This window comes from Podarcis melisellensis, assembly GCF_964234715.1.
Source record: "Podarcis melisellensis genome assembly, chromosome: 11".
Taxonomy (NCBI): Eukaryota; Metazoa; Chordata; class Lepidosauria; order Squamata; family Lacertidae; genus Podarcis; species Podarcis melisellensis.
In genome coordinates this window covers 60,098,176-60,118,750 of record NC_138543.1, presented here as the reverse complement: position 1 = coordinate 60,118,750, position 20,575 = coordinate 60,098,176, and the positions used below count along the sequence as shown (strand labels likewise).

Here is a 20,575-nt window from a genome sequence, read left to right as displayed (position 1 = left end):
GGAAAGAATTAAACACCTAATAGGTTTCTGAAATTAAACTTGTAGCTATTTACACAGATCACTTCCCTACATCTCACTAACTTGGGCAAAGTTAGAGTGGCTTTGAACAGTTCCCAGGAAGTTAGAGAAATGACAAAACTGCACTTGCTTTGTGCATCCCCCCCCCAAAAAAAAGTTGAATGAAGACAAGAGCCTCCACTTTTATATTTGGGCTTTAGACTAGCAAAAAGCGATGCTGCTTCTTCATGCTTCTAAGGACAGATAGATGTCATTAGAGAGCTTTGTAATCAGGAGTGTCTTAACATCACTTTTGGCATGAAAGAGAAGGGCCATTCACTACATCAGGGGTGTGGAATCTCTGCCCCACAGGCCAGGTTAGGCCCAGGTAGCAGATTCGGACTAGCCACACTCACCTGATGCCAAATGACATCAGGTGAGAGCAAGTGAAGCCATAGGTCACCACATAACTTCACCTGGTGTCAAAAGCACCACAGCATAGGTACCAGGTGAGCCTGTTGTGGGAGGACTTCTCAAACCCCGGGTGTCATAACCAAAATGGTCCTCTTGGTTGCAGCCACCCACCTCGCCTCATTTGGCAGGGACACCCAGAGAAAGGCTGAGAAAAGTCTCAAGATAACCCCTTACCATTTAGAAGTTAAAGGCGAGTTGTAACACTCTTATTAGGCCTGGAAGTGGACTTTCAGTGCAAGGTGACAAAGCAGAGGAAGAATATGCCTGTGAGTGGCCAATCCCATTTAATCTTGCTGCCCTGTTGTAGACTCTGGACAGTTGTCTGGACAGCTTTAAAAGGCAGCCCCGCACACAGCACATTGAAATAATAAAAAAGGAGGTTACTGGAGTAGAGATAACTGTAGCAAGCCTATCTGTATGGATAGGTCACATGGGGTCACAGCTGGTAAACCGGTCTAAGCTGTTAAAAGGTATTCAGAGGCAGAGGTCACCTGTGCTTCCAAGCACTAGTACGATTAGAGGGAAAAAGTAAGTTTCAATTGATGTCGACACCATTTGAGGTTCCAGGGGGAGGGAGTTCCACAGATGAAGCACCAGTAAGAATGTATCCCTATTGTGTTTTATGACTTCCTTGCTATTGTATGTGGGCTGCAACTGGTCTGTGACCGAAATCATAAAATTCAAATTCAAGCACCAGTAAGGGTAGAAAGTTCTATTCCAGGTCCCAAAGAAGTCTTCCACCCCACTGACAATCTCAGGCTGAGAAATATGGGACAACCCCATACATGCAGTCCTGGAGAAAAAGTAGTCTGGAACACTTCAAGGCAGCTTGTGTGCATACTTGTGTATAATAAAGATACAACAAGTCTGGGTTTCTTGAAGTAACCAAGTTTGAAGGCAGAATATTCACATCCTGGGTATAAGTAGCTCAAATGGGACCTCCTTGCATCGAGAGGATCCTCCCTCAAAACACCAAGCATCCGCGTTAATTTTAAACTGGTTGTCGTTTAGTTCTTCGGGCAGAAATGGGCTGTGTTAGACAATGAAACTTAACGAAGTCACAGCTGACCTCGATAGAAACGTGAAAGTCATTTCGAGTTTCACTTTCCCTCCCCAAAACGTGAAATAATAATAGTGATAATCAGGGGCAATCAACAGCCCGGATTATGGGTGATTTTAGGAAAGCTGCTGACTATTCCACCACAGATTTGAGTTGTCTCATGGTTTTACTATTTGTGCTTAAAACAGCAGCATGAGCCTTATGAGCCATTTGGTGAGCCAGAAACTTGCAGTACACCTCCCTTTTGCACTGCTAACAAAATTACTCAGCTGTCCATGCGATGTAGGTGTCCTTAGGAGTTCAATCTTGGGTGGTTGGGACTGCAGAATACAGTTCACACAGGGATCAAAACCAACCTAATAGGTAAGTTTTGCATCTTACAGGGAAGACGCATCTACAGGTGAGAAACATGAAATTGGGGCATGCTGCACATGTGCAATATTTATTTAGAGAACAGGAAGCTGCCTTGCACCAAGAAAATACCACTGGCCATTCTTCTTCTTTACCCACCCTTCACCCTAAGGTCCCAGGGTGGGTTACAACATTAAAACTAATGTTGCCTACCTACACCAAGGGTGAGGAACTTGTGTCTACCCAGGGCTGCATTCCTTTCAGGGCAACATGACAGTGGTGGAAAAGGAGCAGAGGTTCAAGTGGATGGACCAAATTACATTTTACTTTTGTGTAAAAGCCTAGTTACTACACGCACACCTCTCTCTAGCCACATCTGCAAAAGGCATTAGTCACACCTCAGGTTGAAGTAGCTTCGGGTTGAGCGTTTTCAGGTTACACTCTGCAGCGACCCGGAAGTAACGAAACGTGTTACTTCCGGGTTTCGTCGCTCGCGCATGCGCTCAAAATGATGTCACACACATGCGCGGAAGCGGTGAGTCACGACCCGCGCACGCACAGGCGCGGGTTGTGTTCACTTCAAGATGCGAATGGGGCTCCGGAACGTACCAGAGGTACCACTGTATTGAGAACATTCCATCCAAGCAAAAACACAGGGTCCCCCAGCCTGGTCTACACTGGCTAACAACGATTATCCAGATTTTCAGACAGGGGACCTTCCCTGTCTTTCCTGGATATGTCAGAAGTTGAACCCAGTACCTTTGGCATGACCACTGAGCTATTACCCTTCCCCAAAGGACTGTAGACATCAGTATTGTCCTACCCTAGTCACACGCTGCCACCAAGATCTGCAAAGAAAGGGCAGAGACAACTCTGGCAACATAGCACTGGTGGACAGGAATGCAAATGGTGGCCCTCGGATTCAGGCTGAAAGCCCTGCTGCCATGGCCAGGGTCAAGTCTCAGTCTCCCAGCTGCCTAGAATTGAGCAGCTGTAGCATATGATCCTCTCTAGTGAGCTGTATGGAGTTGGGCTCAATCTTGGGCTTCTTCCAGCCTCGCTGCTGTAGAGGACTACAATTCCCCGGGGGACAATGTGGTGGATCAAGTTTCATTTCCCAGCAACTCCAGCCTTTCCAAGATGCCAGTGTTATTATCGGTACATGCAATCTTGCACCTACAAACTACTAAGAGGGGAAAGAACGGGAGGCAAATGCTAAGGAGGAGACCAAATAGTGCAACGAACACTTGCCCTGCAGTCTGACTCCAGCCACTCCAAAAGTCATGCTACAGAGGGGTGAAAGATACTGTCTGACTGACCCCTTATTTTTATTACTTTTTACCTGAGCATTTGCACTGCTTTTTAAAAAATCTTAGTGTACCTTTAAAGCCAGTGTGTTCCACAGGCAGAAGCACTTAGATTTACACTAGACATACATGGTCTGAGCTTGCAGCTTATATTACTTCTCCTGACTGGCTTGGGGAGAGGGAGTAATGCTTTGAGCCATATGCCACATGTACCAAACCAAATACTGACAGTGCCAAGGAGGCAGCCTGTTTTGCTTTCTGCTCCTCGTGGTCCGGGGAAAGGGATTATGTGGTGCTGCAGTGCGCTCTGATAGACGACCTTAAAGCACTCCGCAGCCTCGCATAATCTGGCTTCCAGGTCAACGGCAAAGGGAAGGCAGCCAACAGAGCCACCTGTCTCGCCCAACCCTTAGAAAGGCTTACAAAGCAGACCTCCTCAACAGATGCCAATATTTGAATAATCCTGTTATGATCACGAAACCTTGGAATGTTTATCCACACCCCTTCATCCCCCCCAAATAGTTGCGAGATGTAAGGTTGCTCATGTGACAGGTCCCAGCCAAAAAAAGAAAAAGGAACAGCAGTGTATACTCTGTGCTATAATATTCCCCGTAGTTGTATATATTTTAGTCCTCCGGGTTTACAATCAAATTAGTCTTCCCAGTTCTGGAGTCTGTGCAAAACTCACCATAGCACATTTTGTAGGCTCAGGAAACAAACCCCACAAACAGAAGGACACTCCCCACGGCCCCGTGGCTGAAGTGCCTGCAAGTGATTTGAGTAACTTGGACAGCTAACTTGGACCAGATCCTGTAGAATTTTATCAGTTATCTGCACAATCAGGATGAATTTCAGGAACCAAAATCCTTTTTTTTCTTTGTAGCCTACGCAGGAGGAGAGAACAATGTCATATTTAATTGTTGTAGCTTGTCTTCACTTACCCCACCTCACTGCCCTGTTCACAGTTGTGAAGAATATCCCTATGTTATGAATGGTCGCATATATAGAGACCATTCATAACGTAGGGATATTTTTCACAACTTTGAACATGGACAGTCCCTGGATAAAGTGACTTTTCTTCTTTGCCCTATGTCCTTTTTAAAATGTGGCTCTTCTGTAGGGGTGGGGGGTGTTACTGGGTTGTTTTTATTTTGATTATATATATTGTGACTTTTATGTTGATCTTTTCTGTGAACCGCTCTGAGACCTCCAGGTATATGGCAGTATAAAAAAATCAATAAATAATAAAAAACTAATAATAATCCTTTAAGCTCTCAAAGTTCATAACCTAGCTCAAGGTTGTCATCTGAACTAGCAAGATATTTAACTGAGAATCAATCAGTCAGTCCATCATTTGAAAAACAAGATTTTAGAGCAGTCTTGTTCCAAAATGGCAACTACACATTCCATTTTGAAGAAGAAGAAGAAGAAGAAGAAGAAGGAGGAGGAGGAGGAGGAGGAGGAGAGGAGGAGGAGGAGTTTGGATTTGATATCCCGCCTTTCACTCCCTTTAAGGAATCTCAAAGCGGCTAACATTCTCCTTTCCCTTCCTCCCCCACAACAAACACTCTGTGAGGTTAGTGAGGCTGAGAGACCTCAGAGAAGTGTGACTGGCCCAAGGTCACCCAGCAGCTGCATGTGGAGGAGCGGAGACGCGAACCCAGTTCCCCAGATTACGAGACTACCGCTCTTAACCACTACACCACACTGGCAACTGTAACCTTGGTTTAAGAAGCCATTTGGCACCTAAATTCTATTATCTGAGTCTAACACTGTTTTTTGCGCCTGAAACCCAGGTTCAGGGTGCCATGTAGCAAGTAGCCTTTATATCCCAGTTTCTAACACTGTCCAAAGGGAGTATTGTAGGAGGCAGCCTTGCAAATAAAACCACAAAAGTCCCAAGCCCATGAACACTGCCCCTGCTTGTCACTTGCGGCACTCCAACAGAAGCAGCAATTGAAACTCCATCCCCATTTGAAGAGAGCTTCTCTCTTTTACCACAGTGTTCAAGGCAAGTAGTGCTTTTCAAACGTGTACTTAAAGCAAGTTAGATATTAAGCATTTTTTAAAGCTAGGTCCTTAAGGCAGTTGGGGGCCCCTACAAAGCATGGAGCACTCTTTTTATGCCTTCAATACAAGGACCCAGCTGCTAACCAGACTCTGCACTGCCACTGAGCTACAAAGAATTCATTGTTTTGATAGCAAAAACATGTTCAAATTTACTGCACTTGCTCCTTTAATACTGTGTCTGGAGAGGTTTTGTGATCAAGATGTTAGCTCTTGCTTTAAGCAAGGCAGACTTAAATTGCAACATACTGTGGAAAAAGGTAAGATACAAGCAAGATCCTAAACTAGAGGAAGTGTTTGCCAAAAGGGGTTGGCTGTGTGGTTGTTGGTTTTTTTTGCATTTGTTTTGGTTTCTGAGGAGTTGCCACTGCAGAAGATCATGTGCTCCTCCCAGTTTGTCAGTGAGTGTTGGAAGGTTAAGATTTTCCTCAAGTCTATCCCCACCACAAGGTTTTCCAGGCAGGCTACAAAAGCCAAGGAGTTATTGCCACCAACTCACTTTAAAGGAGCTAAAGTAAGCGAGGACAGGAGGCAAGGTTGCTTCCTTGTTTTTCTGGACTAGGGCAGGCCAGTAGGCATCTAGCTAGCTTGCTAGGTGATTTTATGGCACAGCAAACATCTAGGCATATTGTGCCAGAGCCCAGATTACATTTCAAGTAGACATCTCCAAGTCAAGTTTCCCTTCCATTCATGCATAAAACTTTGTCACCAGTCATCTCTCATTAATCCTCAAGAGCTTAAAGGGTTCTGAATTGCAAACTTACCCATGATGAGGCACAAAGGAACAGCAGCACAGAAGCTGCCCCTCCTGCTCTTAGTTCTCCATTAAAGGGCCGTGTATAACAGAGGCGCCAAGAGGTAAAGCTTTTGACTTCTTTCAAGTGCAGGCAAGGTGTTCCTCCCTAACAGAGGAAACTGCCTCGACATAGAATTTTTTGGCAATGTAGAGGTCAGCATAGCCTTCTCCCTAGGGAAACATGCAACTCTTGTCACCCACAGCATGAAGTGCTAATTGGGGAAAAGCTTTATCAAATGCCAAGTGGCACACTGACATCCCTAGCTCTGGAGCAAGAACCAAGCAATTATTCAGGCCTTGCTGCCATTTCTTTGTAGACTTTAGGAGAGAGTTTTCGAATACAGCCAGTTTGTTCACTGGGGCAAATTGGAATTTATAGATAGGGCAGTTGGTGTAAGAGGTTTCTGCCACAGCAGCAGCACCTTTAAAAGCTGGTACCGGGAATTTGGGAGACTGGGAGTGGAAATGCATATCCACCCCATGCTTGATCACCAGCCATCAGCCAAATCCTCCTGGCACATTGCCACTTGCCAGGCCTTCGGTGGCAACTGATAATTGCTTCTGGGCGAGTGGCAGGTTTCTATTCTTCTAGCTTCCTCACTCAATAAATGCTTAAGGCTCTACCGCAAGCATTCTATTTGACAGAGCCCCCATGTAGTTATCAGAACTGGGAATTGCCACTAGCTGCCATTGCCCCCAGCAGTCAGACAATCCACATCCAGTCACTGTAACCTAACACTTCACAAGAAGCCTGGATACCTCAGTTGGTAAGAACATGGTGCTGATAATGCCAAGGTTGCAGGTTCCCCATATGAGACAGCTGCATATTTCTGCATTGCAGGGGGTTGAACTAGATGATCCTCAGGGTCTCTTCCAACTCTACGGTCCCATGATTCTATGGAATCTATGATTCTAAGGCGCACATGGAAGCAAGGCTCCTCTGAGGCAAAACACATGCTTTGTGCACACAAGCTGCCAGATACATTAGAGCAGCTCTGCTGGATCAAACTAAAGATACATCTGGTCCAGCATCCTGTTCTCCCAGTGGCCAGTCAGGTGCCTATGGAAAGCTGAGTGCAGCAGTGATTTCCAGCACTGAGAGGCACGTTGCCTCCAGCAGCGGAGGAAAAACACAGCCCTTGTGGCTAGTAGCCATTGATAGCCTTACCCTGCATTAATTTGTCTAATCCTCTTCTAAAGCCCACTGTTACACTCAAGTCACCATTTCCAGACATTCAGCTAGTAGGAGAGATATTTCTTGAGGTCTTTTGAGAGCTACTGCTTTTAGAGTAAGTATTCAAAGCGAAATGGACTAATGGTCTGCCTAAGCCGAGGGCAGTTTCATATGTGAGGTCAAATCCATGCAGATTAGAACTGGGATGGGCGTAAAAGCAGTTCTGTCACCATGACACACTTACAAGGACAAAAGAGGCTACCAAGTCCCAGACAGATAAATGCTCTCAAGGCACAGGGCAGACCAGGAAAGAGATGAAAACAGCAAAGTTTAAATTAGTGTAATGGAGCTATATGTGTGAAACCCTCTTGTGTGATAGTGGGAGTGAGGAACAGTAGATTTTTGGGAAAACAGAAGGGCCTGCTGTGCTTAAACTGAAATAATAAAGGGGGGGAGCTTAGTTTCAAAACCCCCACCTGGCCCCTTTGTTCCAATTCAAGGGTGCGGGAAAGTAGGCGGGAAGGATTTGGCAATTTAATGGAACAGCAGTATTAAGGCCACATCCAAACAAACAAATGGCAAGGCAGTAAATAGGAACAGGATAACAAAACCAAATGGAAGAGACACCACAGATGTTCAGGCACTAAGCAGACCAGCATTCCTTAACCCAGCTGGCAGGAGCCTCCATTAGCAGCAAAGTTTTGGAGTCTGTTAAAGACTGGTTTGTTGCAGCACAATGTTTGACAGTAGTCTATTGCACAGGTCCAACTCAAATGAGTCTCCACTAAAATCTCTCTTGGCAAATCTCTCTTTGACTCTTAGGACAAAGTCCCTTCGGCTTGTGCTACAAATGCTGCCCTACAATTCACTCAATACAGTGCTATTTCCCAACTAGCTCACAGCACCAACACATCTGTTTATTACCATAGTCAGAACCTGATGTCCAAGACATCTCTAAAACTTTCTAAATCCCATGAAAGTGAACACATATTTCCTTCAAAAGTAAACAATTACAGAAGCGCCCATTAATCCTTAATTTCCACCTAGTGCAAGAACTCCAGAACTGTTTCTCCAAAGGATCCCTTTGGATACTGAAGAAGCAACAGCACTCCCTTTCCCAATTTCCCTGGTAACTTGGTGGCAAATATCTTTAGGGGCAGAAACTGTTAAACATGGCTTGCTAAGATAGTATTGACATGGCCTCTGACAAAGGGAAAGCTTGCCTCATCAACCATTTGTATAAAGTAATCCAGCAAATATTTGTACTTCCAAAAACCTTTTGATAAATTCACTTAAGCTCCTACCTCAGTAGTCATGGAATAGGCTATGCATCTTGTTAAAGATGGACGATTATTACAGTATATCAATAGCTAGCATCATTGACAGCTAATTGGAACCTCCAGGCAGAGCTAGCATTTTATTTAATTCAATTATTAAGTTATCTAATTAAAAAAATCCTCTAGACAATGAAAAATTTGACTGGCAGATGCTGCACACAAAACGGGGGATGATCACATACATCCCATCCCATTTAAAACCTTTCCAGAAGTATTTACTTGATAGCTATTGGTTTCATTCAGGGCAGTTATATTCTTAACACATACTTTAACCTGGAGGATTAAGAAATTCATCCACCTTGCAATGCACAATTTTACCCATAAGATTCCACCCAACCAGTTTTGTAGTTGGGATACAAGAATCAAAATTCTGCCTTTTAAAAAAGCTGCTCTTTACTTCTATGCTGTCCTCTCTCTGAAGTGATCAGTGCAGCATGCATGAGTTCTCCCCATGCCATTTCTGTCTTCACAACCACCATAGGGTAACCATTTGCTTCCTGCTCCCTCCAGGATGCCTACTTCTATAGTTTTGAGATAGTACACTTTGGTTATCATTCTGTCTCATGTACAGAGGCTAGTGGAACAACGTTTTGGGAATGTGCTGGGTTGTGGTGAAAGGTGATAAAATTCCAAATGTTTACACGTATCTGATCTTGAACAGCATCTTGTCCCAACCTACTTCTTTCCAAATGTATCCTCCTTGGTAATGGGATGTCATTCCACTCACCGCCGTTTTTTGCTCTCTAGTGCCAAAAGTCTTATAACTGAAAATATGACAATTCTCTAGGCAACAAAATATCTGAATATCAGATGATGTAAACAAACAAGGGGTGATAATGAAATTTGCCCTTTAATGATCAATTATTCAAAGCATTTCGTAGAACTGTAAAGATAAGCCAATGAGAATATGTTCCCTTTTAAAATAAACTCCAGAGTTCTCCTCTCATGATTAGTTTATTCAAAGCCAATGTTAAGTAACAATGTTATTAAAATATGTCATGGCTGCTTAGAAGAGCCAGACAAAATTAAAGGCAAGTCACTTTTTAAATGAGGCTATGGATAGTGCAAAGCAGGGTATGCCTTTTCCTGTGTGGGGAATGCTTGTATACCTAGACTCCTACACAGCTGGAAGAAAGGAAACAGGAGAAAAGATTTCTATCAAGTTAACACTGATACAATTGAGGTTTCAGATCTAAGGACACTTACTAGAATTAGGTCCCACTGAATTAAGCAAGGCTTGCATCAGAGGAAAGAGGCACTTAAGAAAATTCTTAGTTTCGTGAAGTTGGCCATGTTGCTTTGTGTACTTAGGGATCTCAACAACCAAGCATGTTGAGCATTTAACTGTTCTACAGCTCAAAGATACCCAAGGTACCCCAAATATAAGGTAAAAGGTAAAGGACCCCTGGATGGTTAAGTCCAGTCAAAGGCGATTATGGGGTGCAGCGTTCATCTCGCTTCAGGACAAGGGAGCCAGCATTTGTCCACAGACAGTTTTCCGGATTGTGTGGCCAGCAGGACGATACCGCTTCTGGTGCGACGGGACACCATGATGAGTGCCAGAGTGCATGGAAACACAGTTTACCTTCCTGCCACAGCAGTACTGATTTATCTACTCGCACTGGTGTACTTTCGAACTGCTTGGTTGGCAGGAACTGGGACAGAGCAATACACCAGAGCTCACCCCATCACTCGGATTCAAACCGCCCAAGAAAGAGGCTCAGGGCTTCCAATCACAGCGCCACCCACTCCCAATATACAAGCTCCCAGCTGAGGCTCAGTGTCTGTTACTAGAATTTGCAAAGGACCCTTAACAGCTCATTCACATTCATTTTACAGTTAACTGCAGATGCTGCATCCAAAACGTTCCAACCCTACCTAGCTGAATACAATAAAAGGTGGGTCCAGGTTACTCAGATTTTAACTTGCAGGTTTTAATGGTACTCAGGGCACCAGTGGAAATAACTTTTTATTGAAGGTCTAACAGGAGATGTCTGAAATATAGCCATTACAACTATACAGCATTAGACAAAATCCCAGTTATCCCTTCCCTTCAAAATTAAATGCGCACAATTGTTTTTCCTTAAGAAATACAATGTTTAAAACTTCCTCAAAGGTACAACTCCAGTTTCAGAGATCTGCATGTAGGCCTGGTACATGGGTTATAGTAAAATTCACGCAACACCCACTGGAACTAAGCACACTGTCTTTCTCTACACCGGAGTACAGGGTAAATAGCACAATGTGGCAAGGATGATATGGGAATACTTTCCTGCTCAGCCTTGAACGATGACAGTTTTCTTACACTTGGTGAAACTACTTAGTATGTAGGAGGGAATGCCCCCTCAACATTTTCCCCAGTGACAGTGATCTGGTTTTCGTATGTCCTTTAAGAGTTTGACATAAGAACTGAGGGGAAAGGGACTTTACTTCTGGTTGAGGTGTTGGACTATGTGAGGAGACTGTGCCCAACACTATTTTGTGCTTCCACTGCTCTAAATACTCTAAGAGGAGCTACAGCCCACAAATTATGAAGATGGTGAAAGGGGTGATAAAGGGGGTGGGCAGAGAACCAAGACAACAGATAAAAGACACCACCTCTCACACTGCCATGCAAATGGGAAAAAATAAAACAGGGGAGCCAGACAGTGTTTAGTGATTAGGGGCAGGGGTTCAAGATTATGGAGAAGCTAAATCAACCCTTAGGGATGTGTGAGCAAGAGAAAAGAGTTGCCCTTAGATGAATGGCAGTGACAGGGAGCAATGTCTGGGTACTCTACTGTCCTGCATCTACTGAGAAAGTGCTTTTTAGTGGGAAAGAACAGAATGTGTCCTAGGAGACTACCCTATATAGAGACAAGTTATAGAAATATGGAGGTTTTCACGTGAGAAGGAGAAAGTAGGCAGGACCTGAGATGCTCAAAGAAATCTGAAGCATAAAGGAGAGAGTAGTGAAGGTAGAATCCCCAAGTGTCAGGAGATTTCTGCAGACAAAGAAGCATAAACAGTGGCAGTATTGTTGAAAAAAACCAGAAAGATGTAGAGCAATTTGGGGGGGAAGGGGCAATTTTGAACGGGAGAGAGAAGGTGTGTGGGATCATGCCTGCGGTGCTGGCAAAGGCTCCGTTTAGAGCAGTGAGTTAGTTCTAACATAGAAGAAATTCACTGCTGCTGCTTACATAACAGAGCATGCTGCAAAAAAGGGGGTGGACACATCATCCTCAAATATAGAAAAAGAAGTTATCAGGGCAACCTCACAGGAGCTCCTACAGAAGGTTTTGAAGGCAAGGCACTTATGTAGCACCACTTGTGCTCCAGAGGTGATGGGGGCACAGAAGTGAACCCCTCCGCTCACCTGGGGGCATTGCTGCCAACGTTTCCCCCTTTTAAGGGAAATTTCCTTATTCCGAATAGGATTCCTCGCAAGAAAAGGGCAAAGTTGACAGCTATGCCTAGGGGACTGTGTCCCAGTTAGGACTCCTGTGGGTGGATGGTGGGGGGCGTAGGCAGGAGGCTATAGGTGTGTCCACCCCCCTCTCTCAGGGGAAGGGGTCCCGCTCACCTTGAAGTAGCCTCCCTCGTAGAGGGTGTTGGGCGGCCCGAAGATGGCCACCTCCCAGTTGTAGAGGTCGGACTCGTCCACCAGGGTGATGCGGAAACCCTCGACGGGCTCCTCCTGCAGCCCCTTCAGCTCCAGCATCAGCGCCTTCTGCGAGCTGCTCACCTGCTGCTGGGCCATCGCGGCGGCGGGCGAGGGCGGCGGAGGGGCGGCGGCGGAGGGGCGGGCGAGCCGCCGAGGGGCAGTCAGGGCCGGCCGGCCCACGGAGACCCCCTGCAGCTGCCGCCCTCCGCCGCCCGCCCGGCCGCCAGCCCCGGGGCCCCCGCCCGCCCCCCGGGATCCGGATCCCCCGCCCGGCCGCCGCCTCGTCGGCCTCCCTCAGCGGCGGGGGCGGCTCCTCGTCGCGAGGCCTCCTCCTCCTCCTCCTCCGGAGAGGGGCTCCGCGGCGGCGGCGGCGGCGGAGGCAAGGCCTGCGGGGGCTCCGGCCAGGCCTGGGCCCGGAGGCCTCTGAGGGGAGGAGGAGGAGGGAGGCCTGCGAGGAAGGCTCCTCCTCAGACGCCTCGGGACTCGGTGAGGGGGAGAAGCGGGGCCCGCTAGGCCGGTCGGTCGGTCGGCCAGCCGCCCGCCGGACGGACTGACGGACCCTCAGGCCTCGGCCTCGCCTGCCTCCCTGGGCGCTCTTTCCACACGGGGACAGACGGACGGGCGGACAGACGCGCGCACGCGCACACACACGGCCGCCAGAAGCAGCAGCAGCAGCAGCCCCGCGGCCGCCGCTTCCTTTTGTGACGGCGCCGCCGCTCGGCCAGTGACCTCAGCGCGCAAGTTCCACCGCACGCCCCGCCCCCGCCGGTGTCGTCATCAACCCCCGCCGTCGCCTGCCGCTGCTGCTGCTGCGGCCGCCCAGACACATAAGCCGCGCCTCCGCTCGCCCCGCCCCCAAATGAAGCCTCCTTCTTGAGGTCTGCGACTGCTTATTGGCCCGATTTGGAACGCCCGCCTCCTCCTCCAAGCAGCTCGGCGCTCGCGCTGCCCATATAAGGCCTCGGCCGTGCCTCCTTCTTGCTTATTGGCTCGATTGGCAACCCCGCCTCCTCCCAATCCCGCAGCTATTCCCCGATTGGGCGCGCCGCCGGCTAAACTACGCGACCCACGCATCCTCTCGGAAACTTAAGGCTTTCCTCCCATCTCTCGTGATTGGTAGCTGGTTGCAAAGCCACGCCTCAGCTCTCTCCTATTGGGTAATATTTGCAGTTGATCCCGCCCTTCTCATCGGTTACGTTCTTCTATTGGCTAAAGGACCAACGCTATATTTTATGTAGCTATCCCGCCCTCTGGGGGAGTGCCTTCCTCCTCATTGGCCACGGTGTCTCTTTTCTAACTTGCTGCCTCCCTTGTCTATTCCCTGATACGGAACCAATCTCTTCCTTAGGGCCACCCTTTCTTAAAGGGGCAGGGTCATTATTTCCTTCCTGCCTCCTAAACAAAGCATTTTCCCTTCTCCTAGTATATATGTAAAAGAGTAAAATGAGACAGTTACTAATGAAATGATGATGGGCTGTTTGCTACAAAGTCTTACTGCACTGAGTTAGTCTTGTCCATTCATATCAATAGTTCTGCTAAAATAAAATAAAAATCTATATAATTGTTGGTTGCATTTCTATAATGGTTGTCTCCCCCTCTTCATTGAATCCCCAGAACGACTAGCCTGTGAGGCAAGTTAGGCCAAGAGACAGTGGCTGCTCCAGGACAGTGGAGGGCGTGTGGTCTGTGTCCCATAGGTATAGTGGTACTGTAGTGGAAATGCTGGGGTGGGGTGGGGGGAGTAGAGAAGGATCAGTTGTTGGGAAGTGAGAAATGTCCCCATTTTCATCTGAGGAATATTGGAGGGTATTATATAGGGCTTTGGGACGCGGGTGGCGCTGTGGGTAAAACCTCAGTGCCTAGGACTTGACGATCGTATGGTCGGCGGTTCAAATCCCCGCGGCGGGGTGAGCTCCCATCTTTCGTTCCCAGCTCCTGCCCACCTAGCAGTTCGAAAACACCCCTAAGTGCAAGTAGATAAATAGGTACCGCTTTATAGCGGGAAGGTAAACGGCGTTTCCGTGCGCTGCGCTGGTGCTGGCTCGCCAGAGCAGCTTTGTCACGCTGGCCACGTGACCCGGAAGTGTCTCCGGACAGCGCTGGCCCCCAGCCTCTTAAGTGAGATGGGCGCACAACCCTAGAGTCGGACACGACTGGCCTGTACTGGCAGGGGTACCTTTACCTTTACCTTTTATATAGGGCTTTATACCCCAGTAGTGAAAATCCAATTTCAGGAGAGGTGTACCATGTCAACAGAACTTTGCCCCAGAATGCAACTGGCCAGCATCATTTTGCACTACCTGAACCTTCCAGACCAAATTCAGATGCCCCTTTTATAAGAGGTATGCGGTACAGACATAAAGGAGATGGCCTTCTCAATAGCAGTGGCTAGCAATGGGAAAGAAATTATATTCAGTTCACATTTAAAGCCCAACCCATCAAATTTGCACTTTCTGAAACAATACGAGAACACCAAGCCATCCAAATTTGCACTTACTCAAATTTTGCAGTGCAGTTCTCCAAACAAGGTTTACAAAAGATAAAGATATTAGCAGATTTTTTTTTATGTTAAAAATGCATTCTGTGATGAGAAATACACAAAGCAATTCACATTAAAACGTCAAGCATTAATGTGGAGAGCTGAATGTAAGATTGGAATAATGAAAAGCTGAGCGAGCCGAAATTGACAGATCCTTCCACCCCTAGCGGTGACACCCAAATTATGGAATTGACCCCCCACAAAAAAGTCTCACCCAGCACCCATGTTGCAGTCTTTCCAGCACCAGTCCCAAGCATTTTTATTCACCCAATAATTTTATTATATTTCTTGTTGTTTCTAGTTCTAACCCCAGAACTCACCATTCAGTGAAACCTGGGACACCCAACAATAATTTGTTAGGCATCTGAAAGAAAACTTAAGTGCTGGGCCCAATTATATTAAATGGTCAACAGTTGAGATACCCAGAGAAAGGGATTTGAAATGTACCCACCATATTAAAGCCAGTTAATTGGACGGAACAATTTCAGAGAGAAGCAGAGCTGTGCAGCATTGTACTGGATGTACTGGTTCATTAAGCCTACAGGCTGTTCTGAATGCAAGTTATAACTTACATAACTCATGTCATAATTGACATGAGACCAAGCACTCTGAAGAACAGTAAGCCACTTCTGGCGAGAGCCCCATATTTCACTTGCGAATAAAAGAGCTTGTGATTTCTCCTTTCCCCTCCCATCTTTGCGTCCTTTGTCTTGTGGCCTTGGGGCAGAGCTCATCTCAAGAGCTTACAGCTGCTCCCTTATCAGAACACAGAAGCCTTGTTCATGTCCCCTCAAGGGCCCTTGGCTGAAGCTGATCGTTTGCTGATTGCCTCTTTTCCTTGAGGAGCTCATCTTCCTACCCTGCAGCTCAGTGCCCAGCATGGGGGGGTCAATCATTGCCCCTTCCCAGCTTCAGAAGTATCATTAGCTACAGTCTCCACACATATGTCCCTCCTCTCACAACAGCCCTCTTTGGATTTTGTCAGTGATTTTAAACATGTTTGTCCATCAACCCTCTTCTTCAAACGTCATTTCTCCCCTGTGTGCAACCACAGCACATTCTTCCCAATGTGCTTCCCAATGAGTGTTTATTGTGGGATTGGGGTGTTGTTTTTGTGCTGGTTGTGCCTCCTACTCTCATCAGGTAGCTGATGGGTCTCAAACCCAGGTAGCTGATGGGTCTCAAACCCTCCATGAGTTAGGGACTTCCCCTGCATGCGAAGACAGGCTCCAACAGACTTGTCCAACGATAAAAAATGGCGGATTCTTAATGTGCTGTAGAGGGAAGTAAGGGGCAGATGGGGCTTGTAAACCCTTGAAGGAGGTAAACTTCTAGCAGAAGGAAAACTTTTATCCTACATCTCTGCTGCCTTGTGGGATAGCTTCCGGAGAAGAAAAGGCTAAGAAGTAAATCCTACGCAATTTCAGAGTGGAGTCCCCAAGACAGTGGGATGGCACCATGTGTGCCTCCTTCTGGCAACTCCTGCAGCCAACAATGTCTAGGCAACACGGTGACCATATACATACGTAATAGACAATCTTTATAGAATTCCTTCAAATCAGAAAAAGTTCAAAATGAAATCTTTTCTCTCAAAGTCTCTTAAAATCTTTAAATGAAGCAAGGTACCAAACTTTGTACAGTGGAAGACAAGCTGTGAAGCTTTGTGTATTCAACAATGATGTCCAACATTGAACAGTAATTCCGGATATTGACTAGTGTTTTGTAGAATTATTCATCAGCGTGGTGGGTGGATATAGAATGCTTCATAAACCCATCTTACTTCGAATGAATGTATATAAATGAAAATATCAAATTTTGTGGAACAGTGCTCATGTAATAATGTAGTCACTGCTCTGGTGCCAAACGTCTTGCTCTGCTTTCTTTTGGTTCACAAGGGAGAGGAGGATCTTGTGGTCTGGGCAGACCAGGACCTCCACGCACACTGCCCAGACTTGCGCCTCAGGGAGTTCCCTTTGGTGCTGCTAACACAGCGGTTTGACTCCCTCCCAGAAGGCGCACTCCTTTGTCTTTTGAGACAGATGCCAGCCACAAGGTGCCTCCTACCTTCCACCTGCAATTCACTTTAAGATTGCCCCATGTTTCTAGGTTTCCATCCTTCCCGGCCGGAGAGGTGACCTCGTTCCCGTCAGGTTCCTAGTACAGTCATATCTCGGGTTACAGACACTTCAGGTGGTGTGTTTTCGGATTGCGCACCGCGCCAAACCCGGAGGTACCGGGATGGGTTACTTCTGGGTTTCGGCACTCATGCATGCGCAGAAGTGCTAACTTGCGCTTTGCGCATAAGCGCCGAATTGTGACCTGCGCATGCGCAGTGCTGCGGGTTGCGAACATGCCTCCTGCACAAATCACGTTTGCAACCCGAGTGTCTGAGCCTGAGGGCAAGCAGGTGCCAAACGCTTTGACAGCTCAATCTCTAGGCTTTCCAAACAGTGTCAAGCTCTCTCCTCTGAAGTCTGATTCTTTTATTTATGCATAAGAACAAGCATTAAAGAGGCCTCCTAGCCTGCTCACAGGTCCTTTATAAGACCAGTGGTAACAGCTGGCCTTGGCTAATATTAACCACTCTCAATTTTACCCGTGGACTGCCATGCTGTGGGTTAAACCACAGAGCCTAGGACTTGCCGATCAGAAGGTCGATGGTTCGAATCCCCATGACGGGGTGAGCTCCTGTTGTTTGGTCCCAGCTCCTGCCCACCTAGCAGTTCGAAAGCACGTCAAAGTGCAAGTAGATAAATATGTACCGCTTCGGCAGGAAGGTAAACGGTGTTTCTGTGCGCTGCTGGCCACATGACCAGCTGTACGCCGGCTCCCTCGGCCAATAAAGTGAGATGAGCGCCACAACCCCCGAGTCGGCCACGACTGGACCTAATGGTCAGGGGTCCCTTTACCTTAAAGTTAAGATGTATTTTAATAAATTGATCGCCTCTTTTTATGTTCTTATGTTCTTTGTATACTGTGTTACAGTGGTACCTTGGGTTACATACGCTTCAGGTTACAGACTCTGCTAACCCATAAATAGTACCTCAGGTTAAGAACTTTGCTTCAGGATGAGAACAGAAATCGTGCTCCGGCGGCGCGGCAGCAGTAGGAGGCCCCATTAGCTAAAGTGGTGCTTCAGGTTAAGGACAGTTTCAGGTTAAGTACAGACCTCCAGAACGACCTCCAGTCCGCCAATTAATTTGCTTGTTATGAAAGACTATTGCATGGATTTAAACCGGGATCACATGTGCCGCCCCTCCTCTTATTTGCTGCAAAACGGAACGGATACAATTTGGGAAGTAAAGTAACATCCTATTTCTGGTTGGGACACTTTCAGCAGCGGAGGGAGAAGGAAAAGCATCAGAGCAGCCCAGCGCCTCTGCTACAAGAACTTCTTACAAATAATAATAGTAATAACAATAATAACAACAATTATTATTGTTGTTGTTTAGTCGTTTAGTCGTGTCCGACTCTTCGTGACCCCCTGGACCAGAGCATGCCAGGCCCTCCTGTCTTCCACTGCCTCCCGCAGTTTGGTCAAACTCATGCTGGTAGCTTCGAGAACACTGTCCAGCCATCTCATCCTCTGTCCCTGTTATGTATTGAAGTTCTCACCCTGGCCACCAGGAGTATTGTTATGTAGTTTTCACTCAGGTCCCCGTCAGTTATTTTAGGCGGGAAACCCTGGGTTGTTGTTGCTACAATGTTGACAGCCGGCTGCCTATAAAAGCAGGACGGCTGAGCTGTTTGCTGTTCAGTTCTGTTCCAGCTTACAAATAAAGAGCTGCTTTGGAGAAATCGCTGTGTCGTCTGTTATGTCTACCCACTATTTAACACTTGCGACAAGGATGGGATCAATGGACATCAGAGCACAGCCAGAAGCGGCCACCCTCTGAGCTAAGCTGAATCATAGAGCTGAAACACTGAGCGAAATCATGGAACAGAACCAATTCAGAGCTGACCATTCTGGCTAGAGCATAGTGTTCCATCCATCGCCCTCCACATCAGCATCGGAACCATGGCTTCACTCGTGCCTCTACCACCATTTGCCCCAGCCTCTGAATCATGGAACTCCTACCTTGCTTGGTTCGACTGCTACCTCCAAGCAAATGAGCTGACAAGAGGGTCTGTAGAGCAGAAGTGGGGCCTCTCCTCAGCCTTTGTGGCCCCGAAGTGTTCGCGATGGCTTGAGCATTGGTTGCGCCTCTAGCAGTCCAGGCAGAGCCGTGGGACACGATTCAAGAGAAGCTCCGCAACCACTACGCGCCAAAGCTGCCCAAGATTGCTGCCCACCCTGCGTTCTACCACTGGATTGCTGTCCAAGATTGCTGCCCACCCGTTCTACCGTCTGCAATGGTGTCTCCTTGCTAAGCCAGACCTCACGCTGCAGAAAGCCATTGAGGAGGCCATGGCCTCAGAAGCTGCTGAACTCTCCGCCCAGGAAATCCGCAAGGCTAATAGCCTGCTTCTTGCTAGGACGGAGCCGAGCCAAGCCATTTCAGTGGGTCTGCCTGGCTCTCCAGAGATTCAGACCACTGCTGTGCCTGACCATCTGCCGAGTCCGCTCACAGCGGTTCCTTCAACAGCAGCGGAACCAGGGAACTCGACTCAATGCCACATTTGGTCACACCACAGTCACAGCCAGAATTGGAAGGCCACCTGGACTCTGGTACTGGCCCTTGGCGATCCAGCAGGGTTTCCAAACGCCCAGTGTATTTAAGAGACTATGTTCACTGGACAAACTGCACATGTAAAGCTGTATGGTGAATAGGGTCAATTAATATGCTTATGTGCCTTACTGAAACCAATAAGGGTATTGCTGTATGTAATGGAACCACTATGATTGTAACTAATGCCTTATCTCAGTGGGGAGGGGTGTTATGTATGAAGTCCTCACCCTGGCCACCAGGAGTATCGTGTATATAGTTTTCACTCAGGTCCAGTTACTTTAGGTGGGAAACCCTGGGTTGTTGTTGCTACAATGTTGACAGCCAGCTGCCTATAAAAGCAGGCCGGCTGAGCTGTTTCCTGTTCAGTTCTGTTCCAGCTTACAAATAAAGAGCTGCTTGGAGAAATCGCTGCGTCGTCTGCTATGTCTACCCACTATTTAACAGTCCCCTTCTCCTTGTGCCCTCCATCTTTCCCAACATCAGGGTCTTTTCCAGGGAGTCTTCTCTTCTCATGAGGTGGCCATAGTCTTGGAGCCTCAGCTTCAGGATCTGTCCTTCCAGTGAGCACTCAGGGCTGATTTCCTTCAGAATGGAAAGGTTTGATCTTCTTGCAGTCCATGGGACTCTCAAGAGTCTCCTCCAGCACCAGAATTCAAAAGCATCCATTCTTCGGTCATCAGCCTTCTTTATGGTCCAGCTCTCACTTCCATACACCACTACTGGGAAAACCATAGCTTTAACTATACGGACCTTTGTTGGCAAGGTGAGGTCTCTGCTTTTTAAGATTAAGATTATTTTTAACAATAATAATAGCAACAGCAATAACCGCTCCTTTTAGGGTCTTCTGAGCCTGGGCAGACCCTGCCGACGCCTCGTGCGACCCAATCACAGCAATACTAAAAGCAGAATTTTTGCTACTGATTTCTGTTCTTTGCGGTGGGGAAGGATCTCCTATGCGTACCCGGAATTCTCCCCGCAATCAGCGAGATGGGCTCCTCTTCATTTTTTCATATCTCTCCGTTCCACGGAGCGGCGCGTCGATAGAGACCGCTGTTCGGAAGGCGCTAGGCGCGTGCGCGTCGACCGTGGGCGTGGCCTCGCGGCCCTCTTTGTTCCTATTGGATGGGGTTTCCTTCTTTTTTTCCCTCCCTCCTGCGTTT

At 47.3% G+C, this 20,575-nt stretch overlaps 1 protein-coding gene across 1 annotated transcript in view; it reads right to left on the bottom strand.

Annotated features, from left to right (window-relative positions):
- UBE2R2 (ubiquitin conjugating enzyme E2 R2) overlaps window positions 1-12,329 on the bottom strand; it is a 53,650-nt gene extending 41,321 nt beyond the window's left edge. The window contains exon 1 of the mRNA XM_081930037.1: window positions 12,126-12,329. Within this exon, the coding sequence (XP_081786163.1) occupies window positions 12,126-12,302 (177 nt within the window). The 5' untranslated portion in view covers window positions 12,303-12,329. The remainder of the gene's footprint in view (window positions 1-12,125) is intronic.
- Between the last annotated feature and the right edge of the window lie 8,246 nt (window positions 12,330-20,575).